Below are 22030 nucleotides of genomic sequence, written 5' to 3'. Positions count from 1 at the left end.
TAATATCATATTTATATAGTACAAAATTTGAGTACTTTATAAATTTAAAAAATAAAAAAATATGTCGTATTGTAAAAAGCTAGTGTTATTATGGTTATTTGACTTTTTGCATAAAAATCTTGTTTCATACTTATGTATGACTATTACAATGAAAAATTTTCGTGTAAAAAAGGTTGGGCCTTTGTAGAACTTTTCTGCAGCTTAATAATATTTTTTTTAATTTTTTATCTTCACTATTCAAACAAATCTGATAGATTCCTTTGAGAGGAAGTCCAAGTGAAGAGTGTGGGGGCATTACTGTCTTTTCGGTAGAGCATTGATAGACCTGTACGGGGGAGGACGAGAAGGACAAGGAGTAAAGAAGGGAGTGTTGGCCGGGGTAGTTCTGTCATTATGTATGTCGTTGTCTTGCCGCAAACTCAGACCATCTCATATGGTGAACGAATAGAACTTGTTTGTTAGTGAGATTCAGGTGGTTTTTTAAATAATTTTTTATGTTAGAATATGTATTAATAATATTTTTTTAAAAAAAAAAATTAATTTTAATTTAAAATAAATAAAAAATTTTAATTTTTTAAAAATATTTTTAAAATACAACAATAAACAAACAAATACTAGACAATAAAGGATAGATTAAAGTCTAACCCGATACTTCTATTATTTTTCAAAAACCATTAAAAATAAATAAATAAATTCTTTATTCTTGGTGGGTATAATTAAAATTAAAAATAAAAAAGCTGTACTAGAAGCTTACATTACTAAAATGAAAATCAGACAGTGTTGTGGGAATAATATTATTTTGCTATAACTAATGTTATTCTTGAAATGTCATGATAAATTGAATATAATTTGGATTTCGAAATAAAACACAAGACAGGAGAGCATGAAATCAAAGATATCACTAAATCTTCTTCTTCTTCTTTTGGATAAATACTGTAGTATATATAAATCATATTGTTTTGTATGTAATATATTAAAGGTTGAACTTGTACATGAATTTTGTTCTTTCAAAAAATTAATTTCATTTTACTGAAATTTGAACACAAATCATATTAATTCACATCTAATAAAATAAAATGTGAATTGTTAATAAAACAAATACACAAATATTTTATAAGTTATCTCCAACCCGATGAATGTTAAATACTCCAAAAAAAACCTTTAGCAAAACCCATCTATTACTATGTAGCTGCCTAACACAAATATTATAAAGAAGAATACTTCTCTCGTAAATCATTGCAAAAGAAAGGAATATCCTAGCTCAAACATGCAGTAGGGTTCTATGATCTTATGCAGGCTTTAACAAGAACCCCAAGTTTCTTTGCTAATCCTCTCTACCTGACGGGGTAAAAAGATAATAATAATAATAATAAAAGTCACCACTTTTTTTTTCTTGAATTCACGAGAAAAATACAACACTTAATTTACGAGTCATATAGTAATATTTTTTAAAACTTTTCTTACTCAAAATTAAAAATACCTCAAGGGTTATTTATATTTATAAACTGCCAACTTTAAACCTAATCAAACTATTACTTACAAAAATAAATAGCAAAATAAAAGAACTAGGAAAATCCCCACTAAAAACATAAATCAAGTCTTAAACTTAAGCAATAATATTAGCAAAACAACAAGGACCTCAAATAAGAATATGTGTTAAATAAAAAAGAAGTGACTGTTAACTATTTCTTGGCAATAATATCAGCCTTATAAAACTATTATTTGTTATGTTTTTAGGGGTTCAGCCCATTTAAGACTCCTTCAACAAGTTGTTTTGCATTAGTCTCCCCAACTTGAAAAGAATTTGCCCTCGAGTTGGGCAGACGAGAGGAAGATTTGTTAGGTGGATGATATTCTAATAGGTTATTAACATTGAAAGTGGGAGATATAGCTATATCTGCAAGGAGGTTCACTATATATGCATTGTCATTAATTTTCTGCAGAATCTGGTAGGAACTTTACTTTTTGTCGCTTAACTTATTAGACGTTTCCATTGGCATTCGCCCTTTACACAAATACACCATCACAAGTTATTCTATCTCGAAGACTTTAAGCCGTTATTTTTTGTTCACCGCTGCTTTATATTTGGCATTAGACTTCTTAAGATTCTTCTGTATATTTTCCTGAATTGTTTTAATTCGGTCAACCATGTGCTCTGTTGCAGTACTCTACTTGAAAGCTTTGGCAAAGGCACTAAATCTAAGGCATGACTCGAAGGTTGATGGTATACAACCTGGAATGGTGTCTTCCCCGTGGATCTGTTTATCATGCTATTATAGGCAAATTCAGTCTAGGCCACAATAAGATCTCATTGCTTTAGTTTCTCCCCGGATAGTTAGTGGATTAAGTTGCTAAGAGTTCGGTTTACCACTTCCATTTACCCATTAGTTTAAGGGTGGGTAGTCTGTTGAAGTTCAACGTTGTGTCAAACTGTCGTCATAAAGTCCTCTAAAATGACTTAAAAATTTAGTGTCCTGATCTGAAGTGATAGATTTAAGGACCTCATGTAAATGAACAACTTCTTTGAAGAATAAATTAGTGACATGCACAATATCGATCGTTTTTTTTTCATGTAATAAAATGAGTTATTTTAGAGTACATGTCTACCACCACAAAAACAAAATTAAACATACGCTGAGTGCATCGAAGTCCTAGAATAAAGTCCATCAACATATCTTCCCAAGAAGTTGTCAGGATGGGTAAGGGCATGTATAGACCTGAATTCTGGGTTTGCCCCTTGACACATAGGGTAATGCTTGACATGACTACCAATATCTCGCTTCAATTGGGGCCAACGATACCTTTTTTTTGCAAGGGCCACTGTCTTATCACAACTCAGGTGTCCACCCAAGCCGCCACCATATAATTCATGATCACCTACTCTTGTAATAAGCTATTGGGGATACATAACTGATTGCCCTGAAATAAATACCTCTCTTGAATATGCACTCTTGAATATGAGAGAGTCCCTGCTGACACTTTATCCAGACATTGCCAAAACCCTCATCATCACTATACAGCTCCTTAAGACAATCAAAACCTATAACTTTAGCCCTCATCATGATAAATAGTAACACCTTTTGGCTTAGAGCGTACTTTATATAGCTGACTTGACTTATGTTTCAAATTGAAGGTAAACCATTGTATAAAGAAAACCGAACATGTATGCATCCGGTTCACACTATTCTAACTATTAATGAACTTCAGTGCTTGGTGATTGTTGAAAAGGATGAACTTTCTCTGCACTAAGTAATGCTCCCAAAATTTTAAAGTTTGAAATACAACATATAATTCAAGCTCATAGGTGAACCATTTCTCATGAGCCTCACTAAGTTTCTCACTATAGAATGTAATGGGTCTGCCTTCTTGAGATAAAACAACACCAATGTTAACGATAGAAGCATCGTAGTCCACCTAAAATAATTTGTCAAAATCTAGCAATGCTAAAACTAGGGCAAAAGACAACTTCCACTTAATCAACATGAAATTATGCTCTGCCTCAGCTCTCCAAAGAAATTCTTTCTTTTCTTCATGCATTCAATGATTGGTGCGATGATTTGGCTAAAATCCTTAACAAATTATCGGTATAACATGGCTAGGCCATGGAAACTATGCTTTTTATTGATATTTTTTATGGTAGGCCATTCCTGAATGGCATGAATTTTTTCTTCGTTGACCTTAATTCTATTAGTGCTCATAATAAATACTAAAAATAATAAATTGATGGTCATGAATTTGCACTTTATAAAATTAATATACAACTTTTTTTGCTGCAAAACTATCAATACTTTCCTCAAGTGCTCAAAGTGGTCAAATTCACTCTAACTATAGATCAATATATCGTTGAAGTACACGACAACAAAACTTCCAGTAAAAGGTTTAAGTACCTGATTCATTATCCTCATGAAGGTACTTGAGGCATTGGTTAGTCTAAATGTCATTACTAACCACTAGTACAAACTATTTTTTCTTTTAAAAACGGTTTTCCATTCATCTCTAGGTCTAATTCAAATATGATGATATCCACTTTTTAAATTAATTTTTGAAAAGATTTTGGACCCGACTAACATGTATAGCATATCCTTTAGTTAAGGGATGAGAAATCGGTACTTATTTATGATCTTGTTGATAGCCCGACTATTTATGCACATACATCAGCTGCCATCTTTTTTTGGTACCAACAAGGCTAGTACAGTACAAAGGCTCATACTCTCTTGCACCAATCCCTTTTTGATTTGTTCTTCCACCTGTTATTGTAGGATGTGACTCTCTTTTAGATTTATCTGATAGTGTGGCCAATTTGGTAGACTAGCCCTAGGAGTTAGATTAATCTAATGCTAACTATCATGCATGAGAGGTAACCTATCTGGTAAATTTGACGGTATTATGTCTTGGAATTCTACTAGTAAAGGTTGAAATGCCCCTGAGATGTTAGGAGATTCTGTTCCAATTCCTTCACCAACTACCACTGCAAAAATATCACTATCCTATTTGGTCTCCTCCATAAATTTCCCTCCATCAACTATAAATACCGGCCTCACCTTGATCTTTGACTTTACTATAGAGAAGTCCTCTTTTATAAGACCCAACACGATATTCTGCCCTCCTTTCATGAAGACATATATATTATCACGGCCCATATTACTAACATCCATATCAAATTGCCACGGCCTCCCTATAATCACATGGCAAGCATCCATTTCGACAATGTCACAAGTAATATCATCCACGTAATTTTTTTCAATGGAGAATTGAATGCGATAAATCTTAGTAACCTTTGTCTCTGTACTCGGCTTGATCCAACCAATTTTATATGATGATGGGTGTTTCTCAGTCTTCAACCCTAGTTTCGTCACTATTATTTTGGACACTATATTTCTACTACTATAACTATCAATAATAACATCACATACCTTTCTATTCACAGTACACTGGGTTCAAAATATGTTATGTCACCATGACTGTTCTATTTGTTTTGGTGCTAGAAGAAGTTATCGAACTACCAAAAAACATGAAAATGACTCTTCGTCATATCCTTGTGTAATTTCATCTCTTTTGTAGGTGTATACAGTTTCATCTTTTACCCTCTCTACCTCTAGGTTTGCCTCCTCTTTTAATCAGATCAAGTTCATTGTACCACGCCTTGGACACTGATTAGAGTGATGCCCTAGTTGTCTGCATCGGTAGCATGGGATTCTTTAGTGCTTCTGGAGGCACTGCTCCTACAATCATCATCGACATCCTATTACCACTTGGGACTTCAGTAGCACTGGCCAGTGATGGTGGGTTTATTGGGAACTTCCTTTTATTTGTTATAGTATGTGTAATATCAAAGGATTTTTTAGTCACGACTACTGCTTTTGACCTGTCCAATTACACCCTGCCTTTATAGCCAAATTAATAGCTTTGGTTAAAGAATAAATGGTATGCATTAAAAGCTAATCTTGTATATTCAAACGCAATCCCCCAACAAACCTAGTGATTTATTGCACTTCTGTTTCCAACAGGATATTATGAAAAGATAATCTGTGGAATTCCTCAACATACATTTGAACCATCCTACTCCCTTATCTGCAATCCTGGTACTATTAAAATAGTATCTGCTCATAATCTGGTGGTAAATACCTAAATCGTAGAAGTCATTTCATCTTTGACCATGTTTGTACCATCCCTTTTCTCTGTTGTATTCGTGTGAGTTGTAGTTGCTCCTACCAAACAGAGGCTCCTCTCATTAATTTGTAGGTAACTAACATCACTTTTTTATCCTTGGGAATTTCCATATAATCAAAGAACCTCTCTACTACTACCAACCAATTGAGAAACCCCTCAATTTGAAGTTGACCATTAAAATTGGACAAATCCATCTTCATCCAGAACATCTAAGGTTCTTGATCTCCTGTATTGTGATGGCCCTATTGATTATGCCTAAATATATGTTCAATATATTCTTCATCATTCTTCCTCGTAGGCTAATTACCTACATGGAATTAGATGACGTTCACCAACAGGGTTAATCCTTTCCCTTTAATTCTCACAACCCCTTTCATCTTTACACTGCTGATTATTTCTTGTCGTTAATCTAGCAAGGGTCGCATGGATTGCTTACAATGCTTGCTAGGTTTTACGCTGGAAAGTTCTGAATTCTACTTGTGTGACTACGTTGTCTTCATAATTTCCACCATCAAAGGCTTTTTGATCATTCAATGTGTTTGCCATCTAAACAAAGATTAAACCAACTCTGATATTAACTAACATAATGGAAAGTTAATAATGAAAAAAAAAAGGTAACCGTCTTTTTTTCTAGAACTTACTTGAATCCATGAGAAAAATACAACACCTAAATACACGAAGCCACATAGTAACATTTTTGAAAGAAATTCTTATTCAAAATTAAAAGACCTCTAATGATTAGGGGTTGCTTGTATTTATAAACTGTCAACCCTAAGCGTAATTAAACTATTACATATAAAAATAAATAGTAAAATAAGGGAACTAGGAAAATCCCCACTAAATATGTAAATCAAGTCCTAAACATAAGCAGTAATATTAGCAAAACAATAAGGACCCTAAATAAAAGTCTACGTTAAATAAGAAAAGAGTGACTGACAATTGATTCCTGACAGTGATATCATCCTTGCAAAACTATTATTTGCTATGCTTTTAGGGATCTAGTCTATTTAGGACTCTTTCAGCAAGCTGTCCTGCATCACTAACTTACGAGGGATTATGGTCATATACCTTTATTCTTGTCAACTGTTAGCCATAACTAGTTGCTTTATGGTCAATTTATTTTCCTTTGTATTCTTATGAGCCCTAGGTAATTGATGGTTCTCCAATGGATGAGTGCCAACCACATAGTCCTTAGCTCAATCCTAACCAATATAAACCCTTATTGAAATCCTTAGTTTCTGGTGGCACTGGTTTAAATGTAAATTCGGTACTAGATGCTACATATTTTCCTCTTTTTGGATCCATTACTACATAAAATTCTAAATATGAATAAGTTACCTCAAGATAAGTCTTGTTACACTTTATTCTACACTAAGTTACCACCGTTCCACGCGAAGGCTAAACACTCTAGTGATTACTCTTCAATAAGAACACACTTCACACATCAGAACAACTTGATAAAATGATTTGGAGAGAAGTTTTAGAGAGTGAAACTTCAAATATGAAATAAAGAGAGGTCTTTATATAATGGGAGGCATCCTTCTTCCTCCTCCAAATTGGTGATACATGTCACTACCTTTTACATATCCTTAGAGTCGAAGTTAACACCACCATAAAATGTTTTTCCATGTATTTTTTTCATCTAAAATAAGAATTTTTTCAATCGCGGTGTAATACTTTATGTTCAGATACTTTAGCGATGTGCCTCAAGATCTCCTCTCCTTTTCTTATTCAAAGAAAAATTAAAAACCCTATGTGCCTCAAGATCTCCTCTCCTTTTCTTATACAGAGAAAAATTGAGAACCCTATTAAGAAACAAGTATATCTTTTAAAGTATTTACAGTAAAAATATTATAAAGACTTAGAAGGTTACTAAAGAACCATAATTTATCATTATTTTCCTAAACAATTTCTAAGCCAACCCAAAACTTATTTTAATGATGGCTCATACCCTAAAGAGTCATTAAAAAAAAATTTAGGTCTAGTGTTGGGGTTTGGGCTTGGGCATGAGGCGCATGGCCTGATGCCTATAGGCTCAAGCATCACGTATAGTGCTCGAGGCCTCAGGTGTGTGAGGCATGAATCTAGGTGCCCATGGCCTCAGGCATGCAACCTGATCCTAGAGACCAAGCACATACCTGATGCTTTATGTCTTGGACAAATGTGTATTTTTATTTATTAATAATGTTTGTGTAAGATATATTCTTTTTTATTAATACATGTGTAAGATATTTTTATCCTTTATTAATACTATAAAGGATGATATGACTCTCTGCCCCTCTCATTCAAGCAAAAAAAAATGAGGTTCATGTGGTATAAATACTCTATGAATCACTCAAATAAGGAGTTCATAAATTTTTATCACACATTATTTTTAAGAGAACATTCATTTTATATCAAACAATAATAAACAATTTCATTATTAGAATTTAATGTGTTTTTGCATATTTATTACACTTTTTTGCTTTAAAGATATCAACTTAATCATAAAAGGATCCTTAAATCCATTAAAATATAATTATTTTGCAGGTGTTAAGATTTTTACATTAAACTATCACATTCATTTGCTATAAAAAAAAATAAATCTAATTACATGAACATTTAACTGAACCCAATATCCAATCATAAAAAAAAAATCCTAAATTTTGAAACATCATCACGTGCATTTGAAATTATTATTTTCTTAGATATTTGCTTTCATGTTAGCGGAATTTGAGGTAAAACTCACTTTTAAAATTTAAACATTGGCATTTCATCTTTGACCCAGCATGACTTGTTTTAGAACATGCTTGAGCTCACGTAAACAGTTGTACTTCTAAGAAATTGCTTCTAAAAGTTTATAATACTAATATAAATTTAGATTTAAACATAGGTATCCAATCATTTATTATAATCTGTCTGATCATTGAATCAACGTGCACGAATAAATAAGATTTGCCAGTGTTAATAACAGAATTAAATGTGATTGCCATGTCATTAATAGAAATGAAGCGTCAAACGTGGTATATTACTATATTTACTCTATTATAAATAATAAATTTTAAAAATAGAAAGCAGAAGCAGAAGATACTATCATGTAAAGAAGCTGCTGTGCTTATAAAATGGACTGCATAATGCACAGTGCCCACCTTTCTCAGATGGGAACGGTACAATAGAGTGAAGGAAAGATTTCTGATATTCCCATCATCCCAGAAGTTGGGTCATATCTAGAATTCCTAATTTGATAAAACCTTTTTTTTATTATTATTTTCTTTTTGTGTGTGTTTTATATTCCAAAATTCTCCAATTTTATTAAAAAGAAAGACAAGATACCCTCCCTTCGCCCCTTGGATTTGGACTGTAATAAAGGTTTCTGCCCTTTTCCTTTTGTCCTGAAATGCGTCCTTCAGAAAGGGGACGAGGGGCTGAACAGACAAAAAAGTAGATGAGACAGTAACAAGTCCAAGCACAGATTCACTCGTTACAGCACAAACACTGTATCCTGCGATTTTCAAGCCTATCAGATTTTATTCTGTTTTGTTTTCTTTCTTTCTTCCTGCTGGGGGAGGTGTTGTCTGGCTGCCGCTGTGCTTCTCGTGTCTCTCTTTTCTATCTGCCCTCGTCCCAATCGTTTCAAGGAGAAGAAACATTTTACTCGATAAAATAGATTTATGCAGGGCTGAAATATTCTTTCAATTCAAAAAAATAAAAAAGAAATGGTACTCGGATTTTTTAAAATGAAATAATAATAATAATAATAATCATAGATCATGTCTATTCCAAATATAAGATTTTACGTTACTCTCTCGGTGCCAATATTGTTTCTCTAACAATTTCCAGGTGAAATAAATCTTCCAAATAGAAGCATTTGGAAAAGCTTACAGACATAATTGATTAAGGGAATATGCTAACGAAAAGCTAAAGTTGAAGAACTTTTGTACGTGTGTATATTTGCTCGATGTTTTGTAAGATTATTAGAATAGATACTGCAAGGATTAAAAAATTGATTAAATAGTTGTTAAAATAAAAAAAAATAAAAAAATCAATTCATTCATTCCTAGGTGCACACAGTTTCTACGCGGGATACTCCTAACGTCATGTACTACGTGTTTTGTACTAGCAAATTCGCCGGCACTTTATCGCAGAGATATTGTTAAAAATAGATGTTGCAAAATGATCTCACCACTTGATTTTTCTGAAACATTTAAAAAAAAATTAAAATGTTAAATTAAAATAAAAAAACTAAAGCTAGTGGGGGAAATCAACAAATATATATATATATATATATATATATATATATATAGATTGAAGTAGTGTTTCAGAATTAAAAAAAAAAAAACAACTTTCTTGGTAATCTAGGTTATTTTGTCCTTTATTTTTTTTTTAATTTGTTCATTTGATGTTGTATTTATTTGGAATTAATTTTAATGATTTTTTTACTATTTAGAATAAAGGATTATTTAGTATCCAGAAAAAAATACATCCATGGATGAATAATTAATTTGTTAAGATAAAATCAAATGTTATAAATTTAAAATTTAAAATTAAATTTAAACATTAAACAAATGTTAAGTCTTTTTTTATCTTTGCTAGCACTTGGGACTGAATTGGATGTGCAATATAAATGCTCATCCCAATTGTTTTTTTTATTACTCAACTTTTTTTTTATTCAAAATTTTTTACATTGAAATTACTAATGATTGTATTTGTCATTGTGTTTTTGTTGAATATGTATAGGGGTCTCGCTATGTCAAGGAAGAATTCTACCATTTGCTTAATGCCTGGTATCACATAACAAAATGTAATTGTATTCATCTAAAATAAATAAGGATTGAGGAATTAAATTTGAAAATAAAACAAGAGGCTATTATTATTTTGATTTTTTTATCTTTTGATTTTTATATTTATTAGATTTGATTTATATTATTTTAATTATTATTTATTTTATTTGAAATAATTTATAAAATTATATTTTTTCAGTTTTATTTTTATTCAACCTTTTAATTTGTAAGATTTGTTATTCATTATTTTAATAAATTCTAAAAAATTAAAATATTAATAAGTTATTTTCCAACTTATTTTTCATGACATAACTAAATATTAAAAAATATTTTTCAACTTATTTTTCATTAAATTACCAAATATTAATAAATAATTTATTTTAAAAAAAATTATTTTTTAAAAAATTATTTTTCAATAAACAAACTTGTTTCATGTTTTAAAGTGACTTTTTAGTCATCAAAAAGATGTGGTTGCTTAATTCTGACCTAAAATTGTTTTGCTCCTTTTAATCATCTTCAACCTTAATAAAACTCATGCCAAATACCTCAAGAAATCTATTGATTAAACCTTCAATCCACTTTTTACATGTCAAAACCATCATTAATAAACTATAAACATCAAAATCTATTGATTAAATGTATAATCAGCTTTATACATCACCATGTTATGGTGTTTTCATGATTTTCAAACCACCCCCCCTCAAAAAGCAATAGTGCATGGACTTTTTAAATATTTTTTATTTTTATATAATAATCCGCTTACACTAAGAAGCAAGCTTTCTTTAGAGGTGTTTATTTTTAATAGTTGTAATATATAGTTTGGTTATAAAATAAACTGTAATTTTCATACATGAGCCCACCATTATTTGTGTTCAAAACTCAATTTTGTTAAAGTAGAAACTGTATGTTTTTCGCAATGCTATGTTTCTTTTACTTATTGCAACTATATTTATAAATACAATATTTTACAAAGATACTGAAGAAGAAGAAGAAGAAGGCGACTGGAACATAAATAGAGCATAGTGGAGAGTAGCTCACCGCCAGTCACTATTTTTTCTCTTTTCGTTCTCCTTTTTCTTTCCTTTTGTTTTCTCCTTCATCTACTACATTCTCCACTGTTCACGTGAAATGTGAACAGTGAAGAGTAACTCACCACCAGCCTTTGTTGTTTCTACCGCTAGCCAGTACTATGCTCCTTCTCCTTCTCCTTCTTCTTCATATTTTGCATTCACTAATGTCCGAAAAAGAAGACCAGAAACAGAGCACAAATCACGACAGCTCCCTCGGCTTACCACTAGCCTCTGTCATTTCCGCCACCAGCTACTACTCTTCCTCTTCTCCTTTTCCTTCTCCTTCCCCTTCACCTTCGTCTTCTGCAAGCTCTCCACTGTTCACGTTCTCTCTACTGTTCACGTTGCATGTGAACAGTGGAGAGCTTCTCAACTATTCATAACCGGACCAGGTCTAACCTAAACCTAAATGCCCGGTGTCTAGGTTCGACCTAGTAAAATAAATAAAAAATCTTAGATATTGTGTTTTATTTAAGAAATTAATGTTTTTCAGTATTCAATGACACTAAATAAATATATTAGAAGAAGATCGTATGATGGCATAGCATTTGCAGAATTTGATCACAATCTTAATTTTATTTATGATGATATTTTACCTGATGTTGTTGCATGCTCAAAAAATCATGAAAACTGTAGTTCTTGTTGGATGGGTTTTGTACATGATGGAATTACAAATAGTTTAATGAAACAATAAAAAATAATTTATGTAAAGTATTGTTTATTTTATGATGTAATAACAGTAGTTAAATATATAATATTTTAGTTTCAATATTAATATATGTTTTTTTAGTTATTTTATAACCTCTAAAAAGCATTATTAACCAAACACATTAAACTACTTTTGTTTAACCTCAATGACAACCATAATTTTAACCACACATATATTTTTCCAAACCAACATTAACTAAAAGTATGTTTTTATAAAATAACTTTTTTAAACCATAACCACAACAGCTACCATAATATCAAATACACTCTTAGCATTAAAGATCTGCAATACATCTTTCATTGAAAATCAAATAGCACTAATATTAATTTTGTCAAAGTAGATTATTGAAATGAAATTAAACCAAAATAATGTTATGTAGTTATATTTTCAATGAAAAAAAAAGAAGCTTTTTGTAGGAGATTACCATTCATTTTGAACATTAAAAAATCTTTCATGATTTAGTTTTTTACAATATAAGTAAACAAATTTCCATTTATCTTTCCACTTAATTATAGTACTAGTTAAAACTCGTTGTTTGTTGTTTGCTTCTTATAATGAAACCTATTAATTTACTATTTATTTTTTAATGGAAATTGTCTTTGATTATTGTGCTTTCTATTCTTGAAATTAGAAAAAAAAAAACTTTAGATTTGTTAGTCTGTGGAGTAAGAAAAGGTTTTATTTTGTTTTAGGGTCAAATAACACTATTATATTTAATAGTATGATGTTTGTGAAAAATATTTTTATGATGACATGTTTAAGTTTGGAATTAATAAAATATATGTTATTTATACTTATATGCTAAGTCCACTTCTTCCTTATGGTATGCTAGCTTATATCATTTAAATTATAGATATTTGATGTATATGTACAAACATGGTTATATTTTATATCAACATGATTATAATGATAAATAAAAATTGTGTGTTCAATAAAAAATGACTAATAATCTATTTGTTAAGATTGAAAAAAAAATCTCAATTATACAAATTATTGTATTATGATATATATAAATTATATGGTGTATTAACTAGAGGTGGAAAAATATATTTCATAACTTTTAGTGATGATTGTTTCTATTTTGCATAAGTTTACTAATTAAGAACTAAACATGAAGCATTTGAAAAATTCACAAAATTTAAAACAATTGTAAAAAATCAAAAGGAGAGAAAGATTAAAGTTCTTGTAGAGGAGGTGAATACTTTTCTAAGAAGTTTCTATATTTTGTGAAGAAAATGAAATAATTTATCAAATGACAACACCTTATATACTACAATATAATGATATTACCAAAATAGAAAAATAAAAACTTAGTGGAAATGATTAATGTTATGCTTTTGAATGTAAAGTCACCTAATAATTTATGGAGTGAAACTTTACTTATAACATGTTATATTTATATGAAGCTTTGCTAATAGCATCTCATAGGATCATCTAAAAATATTATATGTTTCTTTATACGATTAATTAATATAAAAAGTTTGTCACGGCTAAAACACTAATAGAGTTTTGTATTGGAAAAAAATGGATATAATATTTAATATCTTTAATCATATACTTGACAATAATTATCTTATCTATAATATATTTTTAATGTATATTTATATGAAAAGATACTTTGTAATCTAGTGGTGAAGGCATGCCTGGGTTTTTGAGATCTAAAGTAACAAACAAACAATATATTTTACTGTATTTAAAAAACAAGATAAAAATACTCATCTTTGTTAATTTTAAATTTTTTGATATAAAGAGTAATTTACCCTTGAAAAAAAAAAAAACCATGTATCCAGGGTCTTTTGATCTTTTTGCTAGGTTTTTTCTATTAACAGATTCTTAAGAGGCAATTTAACCTTTTACCAAAGGTTAATTATTATTTAAATGGAAAAAACATCCAGCGTGGGCTAGGGAGAAACTTGTGCACTGTAGATAGCGTGTGTAGTGCATTATAGTGATTAAAAATGTTTTTCTGTCATGTTAAGAGCGTTACTACATTCTCTTCCCTTCCTGTTAATATGACATGTTTGGATGATTTATTATCAGTGGAGTTTATTTTTATTTTTAATTTTTTTGTTAGTTTTTTTGTAAATTTTTTATTAATGTTCAATTTCATCCTCCAATTTATGATATTTTTTTTTTAATTTGGTCTTCATTCTTTTGATTTTATTATTATTTCATTAAAATTATTTTTTTTAATTTCACCCTCCAATAAAAAGAATTTGTGGTTACACTCTAATTTATTTTTATTTTTATTCTTTTAAATTTAAATTTTTATTTTAAATTCTTTTTTGTAATTTTTTTATCCTAATTTTATTTTTTAGCATTTTGCCTTGTTAAGATTTGATTTTATAGTTTTTCATGTATGATGTTTTTGGTATAATAATCTGAGCCATTGATTAAATATGTTTTTGAAAAAACCCATTATTTAATGGACATAACCCCGTAAAATCTAATTTCAAATGGACCAAAATAACACGAAGACAATTTCAACTTTTTAATTGAGGAACCAATTCTCGGACACTTGAAATTCGAAGAAGATTGAATCCATTTCTTAGTCTTTCAATTTCATTTATTAGTCCTTTGCTTACTTAAAAAAAGAAATAACAGCTTATTTAACCACTCAGGGCTATAACTCGAGCCGTGATGGTTTTTTTTTTTTTTAAATATATTTGCATAACGTAAATATCATTTAAAAAAGTTAAAGCAAACCAGCGGCGTAGATTAGTGTGCAATGCAAAGTCAGTATTTATAGTTAACGTTCAAGATTCAAGCTCATTCTTCAATAATTTATGTGGTAATTAAGGAGGACTTTTCTTTCTTCTCTTTGGTATAATTCTAGTGGTGCCACGTGGCTTCTTCGCACAAGGCCGAAACAAAAACAAAGGACAAAAATCAGCATAATTTTTCACGCCTAAATAAAGACCAAAATAGAAACACAAATGCGTGTTTTTGTTCCAACTCCCAGCTGGGCAGCCTCTTTCTCTCTGTTCCCCACAACTCCCGTCATAATACTCTTCTTTTACACTCTTTTGACCGTCCACTCTTTTACTTGACTCCTTCTCCTTTCTTCACTCTTCTTCTTCTCTCTCTCTCTCTCTCTCTCTATATATATATATAGGCTCCTCCCCCACAATCCAATGACCTAAGAAATTAACCAGAAAGAAACACCATCACAATTGCCAGCGCTAGCTGTTCCTGCAAGCTGATCAAACTTGAAATAATATGGGAAACTACACTTCTTGCTGTGTTGTTGTTACCCTCTCAAGAAAACCTAAGACTGCAAAACTAATAAATTCTCAGGGAAACTTAAGGCAAGTTAGTCTCCCAGTAAAAGCTGCAGAGCTCATGCTTGAAGAACCTGGCCATGTCATCGCTCCAGTAGATGAGCTGAAGCAAAGGAGTCGTACAATAGCCATGCGAGCTGACGATGAGCTTTTTCCTGGAAAGGTATACCTGTCAGTTCCTTTAAGTAAGGCAAACTGTAAAATTTCTGCGTCGGAGTTGGCAATCATTGAGTCTACCATAGCTGCTTGTGCGAAAAGGTCGAGCAAGAAGAGAAGTGGTGCGAAGGTTTTGCCTGCTATGGCCGTGGACTTGTGGGAGGAGAAAGGATCAGAGAGTGGGGTTAAGGTCTTGGAAGGAAATGATACGAGCTGTACCAGTTACCGTTTAGTGAATTATAGGCAGTGGACTCTGGCGTTGGAGCCGATACCGGAGGAGTTTTGACCACAGATGAACCTTTTTCTTTCTAGCTAAGGTTTAGAGTTTTTCTAGAGAAAAATGGATACATTGTACACTTGAGATGCAAAGGTAGGGGTTATTCAGTTAGGAAATTAAGAAATATGTTCATATGGTTTTCTAAGAAAAATTGATAAATTGTACACGAGTACATGCACAAATATTAGCGGCCTTCGTTGATGAACTTTGCACAGAAAAAAATCATCATTTGCTAATTCGTAGCAAGTTGCTCAATGATCCCCAGTTGAGTGCTGTTAGAACACAGACCTGACGAAGATTTCAATCTTGTCCTTTCCTTTCCTATAAACTTCTTTGATTTGGCTTCCTCATATCGTAAATACGTCGGTGGTGAAGGTGTGCGTTGAACTTTAAGCGCGTGAGGGAAGGCTTCGATGGCTTAAAAACTCTCTAATTTGTCCGTTCTGCCCTTTGCAGGTAAAAAACTGCCACAGGTAGGGGCGAACCCATAATCATGTTTAAGATTTTATTTGAATGTTTCATCTTGAATTTTACAATACATGTTAACCTTGTCTACGCAAGAACTCACGAGTTGTACTGGTTAGACTTAAATAAATTTAAATCTTAAGATGGAATGATTATTTTTATTATTACTTATAATAAAAATTAGAATTTTGATAAGATATTATTAATTTTCAAGTTAGGCTCGTCTAATAGTAATAATTTTTTTCATAAAATACATTCATGAACTCATGAACTATATTATTTTTCAATTATGTTGATTTTTTTAAATTCAGATATGGGCTGATTTGTGAGAAAATATTAGTTTGTTTTTTAACATGTAGCATGTGAATATACCAAGTAAAAAATGAGTGTTGGCAAGCATAATTGGTAAAATACTACTAGCTATTTAAGTAGTGCTATGTAACGAGAATATTTTTCTTTTATAAAAAAAAATTGTATATGCATATAAATTATGGATGAATTAAAATAATTTTTTTAAAATTTTAAATAAATATCATTTAAAAGAGGTTTTATAAATGAAATCAAGGAGTAAAGAAATGTTATTTTAAATATAAATTGAAGAATTAAAAAAAAAACATGTTAGAAAAGCATTAATTTAAAAAAATATAAAAAAAGAAGTAAAACAACCTAGTATTGTTAAACTTGATTAGTCAATTGACTTACTTGGCCCATTTTATTAGGGCTTGCTAATCCTTTACTTAATCAAAATTTATTGCTCATAAATCAGCAACAACAAATTTATATTTGATATTCTCATATGTTACAAAAAAATTTCAGTAATGGAGTTTAGTTTTATTTAAAATAAATTAAATAATTGCTAGTAATTTTATTTTTGTGGTGACTGTTTAGATGGTGATCATTCTAAACATCTTTTTTTAAGGAAATTTGATGAAATTAATTTATTTGAAAATATAGATAAAATTGTATAAAGATTTTTAAAATCACAGTATTAGCTATCATATAAATGGTCATACTGAGTAATTATGAAAATTCTAGTCACTTGAATTTTAAAAATAATTATAATTAATTAATTAAAATAATAATAATAAAATATTCATGACTCTTTATTCTAAAGAGCACGAATATGATAATATTTTTAACCATTTAATTAAAATAGCTTTTTAGTTATTTTAACTAAAATTTAGCTAAAATATAGAAAGGATTGGTGTGAATGCTCCTTGTTTTTGTACCTTTATTGTACATTTCGAAGGAGTCCATGGCTTAAGAAGCTTGTAAGAATCATGTTGAATTACGTGCTTGGTGCTATATTTCAAAAATAGTTTTGAAAATAATTAATTTTTTTATTTTAAATTAATATATTTTTGATATTTTCAAATTATTTTAATATATTGAGCTTGAAAATAATTTTTTAAATAAAAAATATTATTAATATATTTTTCTAAATAAAAAATAATTAACACTACACATTCAAATACTCTCATAATATCTATTAAAATAATAAATGATTGTTGTCTTGTAGCCGCATATGTCACTAGGAACGTTTTATTATTTGCAATACATCACCAATTAGAATTAGAATATTGAAAAGTTTGCCATCTGTCATGCGCTAATAAGCATGGGAAAGAAAATAAATAGTAAGAAAAGAGTGGTTGTTAATAATAATAATAAAAGAACAGAACAAATAATTACAAAATTGTAGACGAATATACACAGGCTCTGCGAGATTAATCAAATTAAGGGTTTAAATTTTGGGTGAGTAATTCAAAATGAAATGAATGTCATTTATTAATCTACATTTTATGCAGAGGTTTCAGGGGCGTAAATAAAACGTGTGCTGGGGCCATATCCTCTCCGAAATCTTTCCAATTTCTATATGTTATTTTTATTTCCATAAATATAATCATCAAATTTCCGTAAATCTCTTCGTTAAAACTTGATTTAGTGAGCCACATGTCACAATTCTGAGAAGCCTCTGCCTGAATAGTTATCTATGTGGATCCAGGATTAAACACATCAGATTTATACAAGGTCGATGATAGTACAAGGACCTGATTGCGTTTCTTAGAATAAATAGGCCCAATGTGACAGAACTGAAATTGTTGAGGGATGGAAGATGCCATTACACCGCATCTTAACGCACCTCATTAGACACGCTCACCTTTGTTTTACATGTCAAAGCGTGAAGTGCACCTCTTCCCATGTGGAAAATTTCTCCAATTTCATATGCTGCCACGTCATGTTGTAAGTTTCTCGGATGGAGAATGTTGTCAGCCAACCTGGCAGAGTTGACTGAGCCAGGGTCTTGAAGCATTGGATAGCACCAACACTACATCTAAATGGATATGGATGACAGACGAAGACGACAGTGGATGGAAGGGCCAGATGGTATTATGAGTTAATATGAGCTAAGAGTTATCCACGTGTTTTTTGGTTTTTTAGATTAATGTGGATGTCTGGATCAATTTACACATACCATGATTAATTTCTGGGTTCTAAAGTTAACGATCATGTAAGTTTCCAGTGACCATCATATGAGCAATTAAGGATTCGAACCTGAAACCACAGAAGGAATAAATCTCTTAATCCTAAGTTCTTATCACTTGGCCACCATCTAGATAATTATGTATTACGTTGATTTTTGTTTTGTGAGACTGACTTGGTGCTACAATGTATCAGATAAGAAGCGAAGGAATTACTATGCCATTTCAATCCTCTTATTTTTATGTTTTAAAAATATATTTAAAAAAAATTATGCTAGAAAACACGTCAATAATACTTGTATATATATCTAGGTATCTTTAGATCTTTTTACTAAATTTTTTTGTTACTGAATATTTATAATAAGCAATTTGATCTTTTATTAAAGATGAATTATTATTAAAAAGAAAAAAATATTTGATGCGTGCGAGAGAGGTGTTTGTGCATTCTAGGTAGTGCAGTGCTTTCTAATGATAAAAAATATATTTTCTTTATATTTTTGAAAGCTCCAATACATTATTTTTTTGTTAATACGATATGTGTTAGTGATGGTTGAACAATTTATCATTATTAGAACTTATTTCTTTTTACTTCTAATTTTTTTAAAAGATTTTTTATAAAGATTTTATTATTTTGCAATTTCATCCTCCAATCTATGATATATTATTTTTTTCTAATTTTATTTTTATTATTTTAATTTTATTATCCTTTTATTAAAGTTATTTTTCTTTTTAATTTCACTATTTAATAAAAAAGATTTTGTAGTTGCACCCTAATTTATTTTTTTATTTTTTTTATTTTAGTTTTAATTTTTATTCTTTTAATTTTTTTTATTTTAAATCCTTTTTTATAGTTTTATTTTTTTATTTTATTTTTTAATATTTAATTTATTAGAGATTAAGTTTTATAGGTTTTTGATGAACCATATTTCTGGTCTTCTAACCTAAATTATGGGTTAAACTTGTTTTGAAAAAAATCATTATTTAATGGACATAGCCCCATCAAATCTAATTTCAAAGGGACCAAAAGCACACGAAGACAGTTTCAACTTTTTAATCTCAAACACTTGAAATTCAAAGAAGCTTGAATCCATTTATTACTCTTTCAATTTCAATTTCAATTTCTAGTCCTTTGTTTTTTTATCTAATTAAAAATATAGCATATTTAACCACTCAGGGCTATAAATCAAGCTGTAGTGTTTTTTATATTTTTTTAAAATATATTTCAAATACCTTAAATATCATTTTTTTATAAAAAAGTTTAAGCTAACCAGCGGCGTAGATTAGTGCGCAATGCAAAGTCAGTATTTATAGTTAACGTTCAAGATTAATTTATGTGGTAATTACAAGGACAACGTTTCTTTATTCTCTTTGGTAATAATTCTAGTGCTGCCATGTGGCTTCCTCACACAAGGCCGAAACAAAAACAAAGGACAAAAATCAGCATCATTTTCACGCCTAAATCATGACCAAAAAGGAAAAACAAATGCGTGTTTTTGTTCCAACTCCCAGCTGGGCAGCCTCTTTCTCTCTGCTCCCCACAACTCCCGTCATAATACTCTTCTTTTACACTCTTTTGACCGTCCACTCTTTTACTTGACTCCTTCTCCTTTCTTCACTCTTCTTCTTCTTCTCTCTCTCTCTCTCTATATATATATATAGGCTCCTCCCCCACAATCCAATGACCTAAGAAATTAACCAGAAAGAAACACCATCACAATTGCCAGCGCTAGCTGTTCCTGCAAGCTGATCAAACTTGAAATAATATGGGAAACTACACTTCTTGCTGTGTTGTTGTTACCCTCTCAAGAAAACCTAAGACTGCAAAACTTATAAATTCTCAGGGAAACTTAAGGCAAGTTAGTCTCCCAGTAAAAGCTGCAGAGCTCATGCTTGAAGAACCTGGCCATGTCATCGCTCCAGTAGATGAGCTGAAGCAAAGGAGTCGTACAATAGCCATGCGAGCTGACGATGAGCTTTTTCCTGGAAAGGTATACCTGTCAGTTCCTTTAAGTAAGGCAAACTGTAAAATTTCTGCGTCGGAGTTGGCAATCATTGAGTCTACCATAGCTGCTTGTGCGAAAAGGTCGAGCAAGAAGAGAAGTGGTGCTAAGGTTTTGCCTGCTATGGCCGTGGACTTGTGGGAGGAGAAGGGATCAGAGAGTGGGGTTAAGGTCTTGGAAGGAAATGATACGAGCTCTACCAGTTACCGGTTAGTGAATTATAGGCAGGGGACTCTGGCGTTGGAGCCGATACCGGAGGAGTTTTGATCACAGATGAACCTTCTTCTTTCTAGCTAAGGTTTAGAGTTTTTTATAGAAAAATCGACACATTGTACACTTGAGATTCAAAGGTAGGGGGTTATTCCGTTAGGAAATTAAGGAATATGTTCATATGGTTTCCTAAGAAAAATTGATAAATTGTACACTAGAGTACCTGCACAAATATTAGCGGCCTTCGTTGATGAACTTGACACAGAAAATGATCATCATTGCAAACTCTTATCAGTGGCTCAACCACTGCTTTCAATTCATTGCAGCTTTTCAATGATCCCCAGTTGAGTACTGTTAGAACACAGCCCTGACGAAGATTTCAATCTTGTCCTTCCTTTCCTATAAACTTCTTTAATTTGGTTTCCTCATATCGTAAATACGTCAGTAGTGATTGGTTGACAACGAGTTGTCAATGAAATAGTGACAACATCCGCCCAACTAGTCTTGGAAGGCGTGAGTTGAACTTTAAGCGCGTGGGGGGAGGCTTCGATGGCTTAAAAACTCTCTAATTTGTGCGTTTTGCCCTTTGCAGGTAAAAAACTGCCGCAGGCAGGGGCGAACCCATAATCATGTTTAAGAATTTATTTGAATGTTTCTTGAATTTTACAACATATGTTAATCTTGTCTGTTTAATGATTAATATTTAAAAATATATTTTTATCAAGATTTTATATTATTATTTTACACTTAAAATATCAATAACTCCTATATTTTATAATAATATATCTAATAATATAAAATATCTTTAATTTATGGTAAATGTTCATTTTAAATGCAGGCCTATCATATAAATAAAAGGATTGATTGATTAATTTAAGAACTGAAATTGAAAGGATAAAGAGATGGCCAAACTTAGAAAAGAGATGTCGGTGCAATCCAAACCGGAATACTG

At 30.8% G+C, this 22030-nt stretch overlaps 2 protein-coding genes across 2 annotated transcripts; both read left to right on the top strand.

Annotated features, from left to right (window-relative positions):
- Positions 1–15267: 15267 nt before the first annotated feature.
- On the top strand, positions 15268–16105 carry LOC105121892 (uncharacterized). Its single transcript, XM_011020750.1, has one exon. It carries the CDS (start codon positions 15429–15431, stop codon positions 15930–15932), a length of 504 nt encoding a protein of 167 aa, XP_011019052.1. The 5' UTR covers positions 15268–15428; the 3' UTR covers positions 15933–16105.
- Positions 16106–20486: 4381 nt separating this feature from the next.
- On the top strand, positions 20487–21277 carry LOC105121891 (uncharacterized). The gene has a single exon (XM_011020748.1). The coding sequence runs from the start codon at positions 20632–20634 to the stop codon at positions 21133–21135; it is 504 nt and encodes a 167-aa protein (XP_011019050.1). The 5' UTR covers positions 20487–20631; the 3' UTR covers positions 21136–21277.
- Positions 21278–22030: the final 753 nt, after the last annotated feature.

The sequence above is a fragment of the Populus euphratica genome, unplaced genomic scaffold (assembly GCF_000495115.2).
Source record: "Populus euphratica unplaced genomic scaffold, PopEup_1.0 scaffold46.1, whole genome shotgun sequence".
NCBI lineage: Eukaryota > Viridiplantae > Streptophyta > Magnoliopsida > Malpighiales > Salicaceae > Populus > Populus euphratica.
This window is presented reverse-complemented; position numbering and strand designations above follow the sequence as displayed.

Excerpts from the sequence above, each read along its gene's own strand:
- LOC105121892 (XM_011020750.1), top strand. The coding sequence starts at position 15,429 with ATGGGAAACTACACTTCTTGCTGTGTTGTTGTTACCCTCTCAAGAAAA.
- LOC105121891 (XM_011020748.1), top strand. The coding sequence starts at position 20,632 with ATGGGAAACTACACTTCTTGCTGTGTTGTTGTTACCCTCTCAAGAAAA.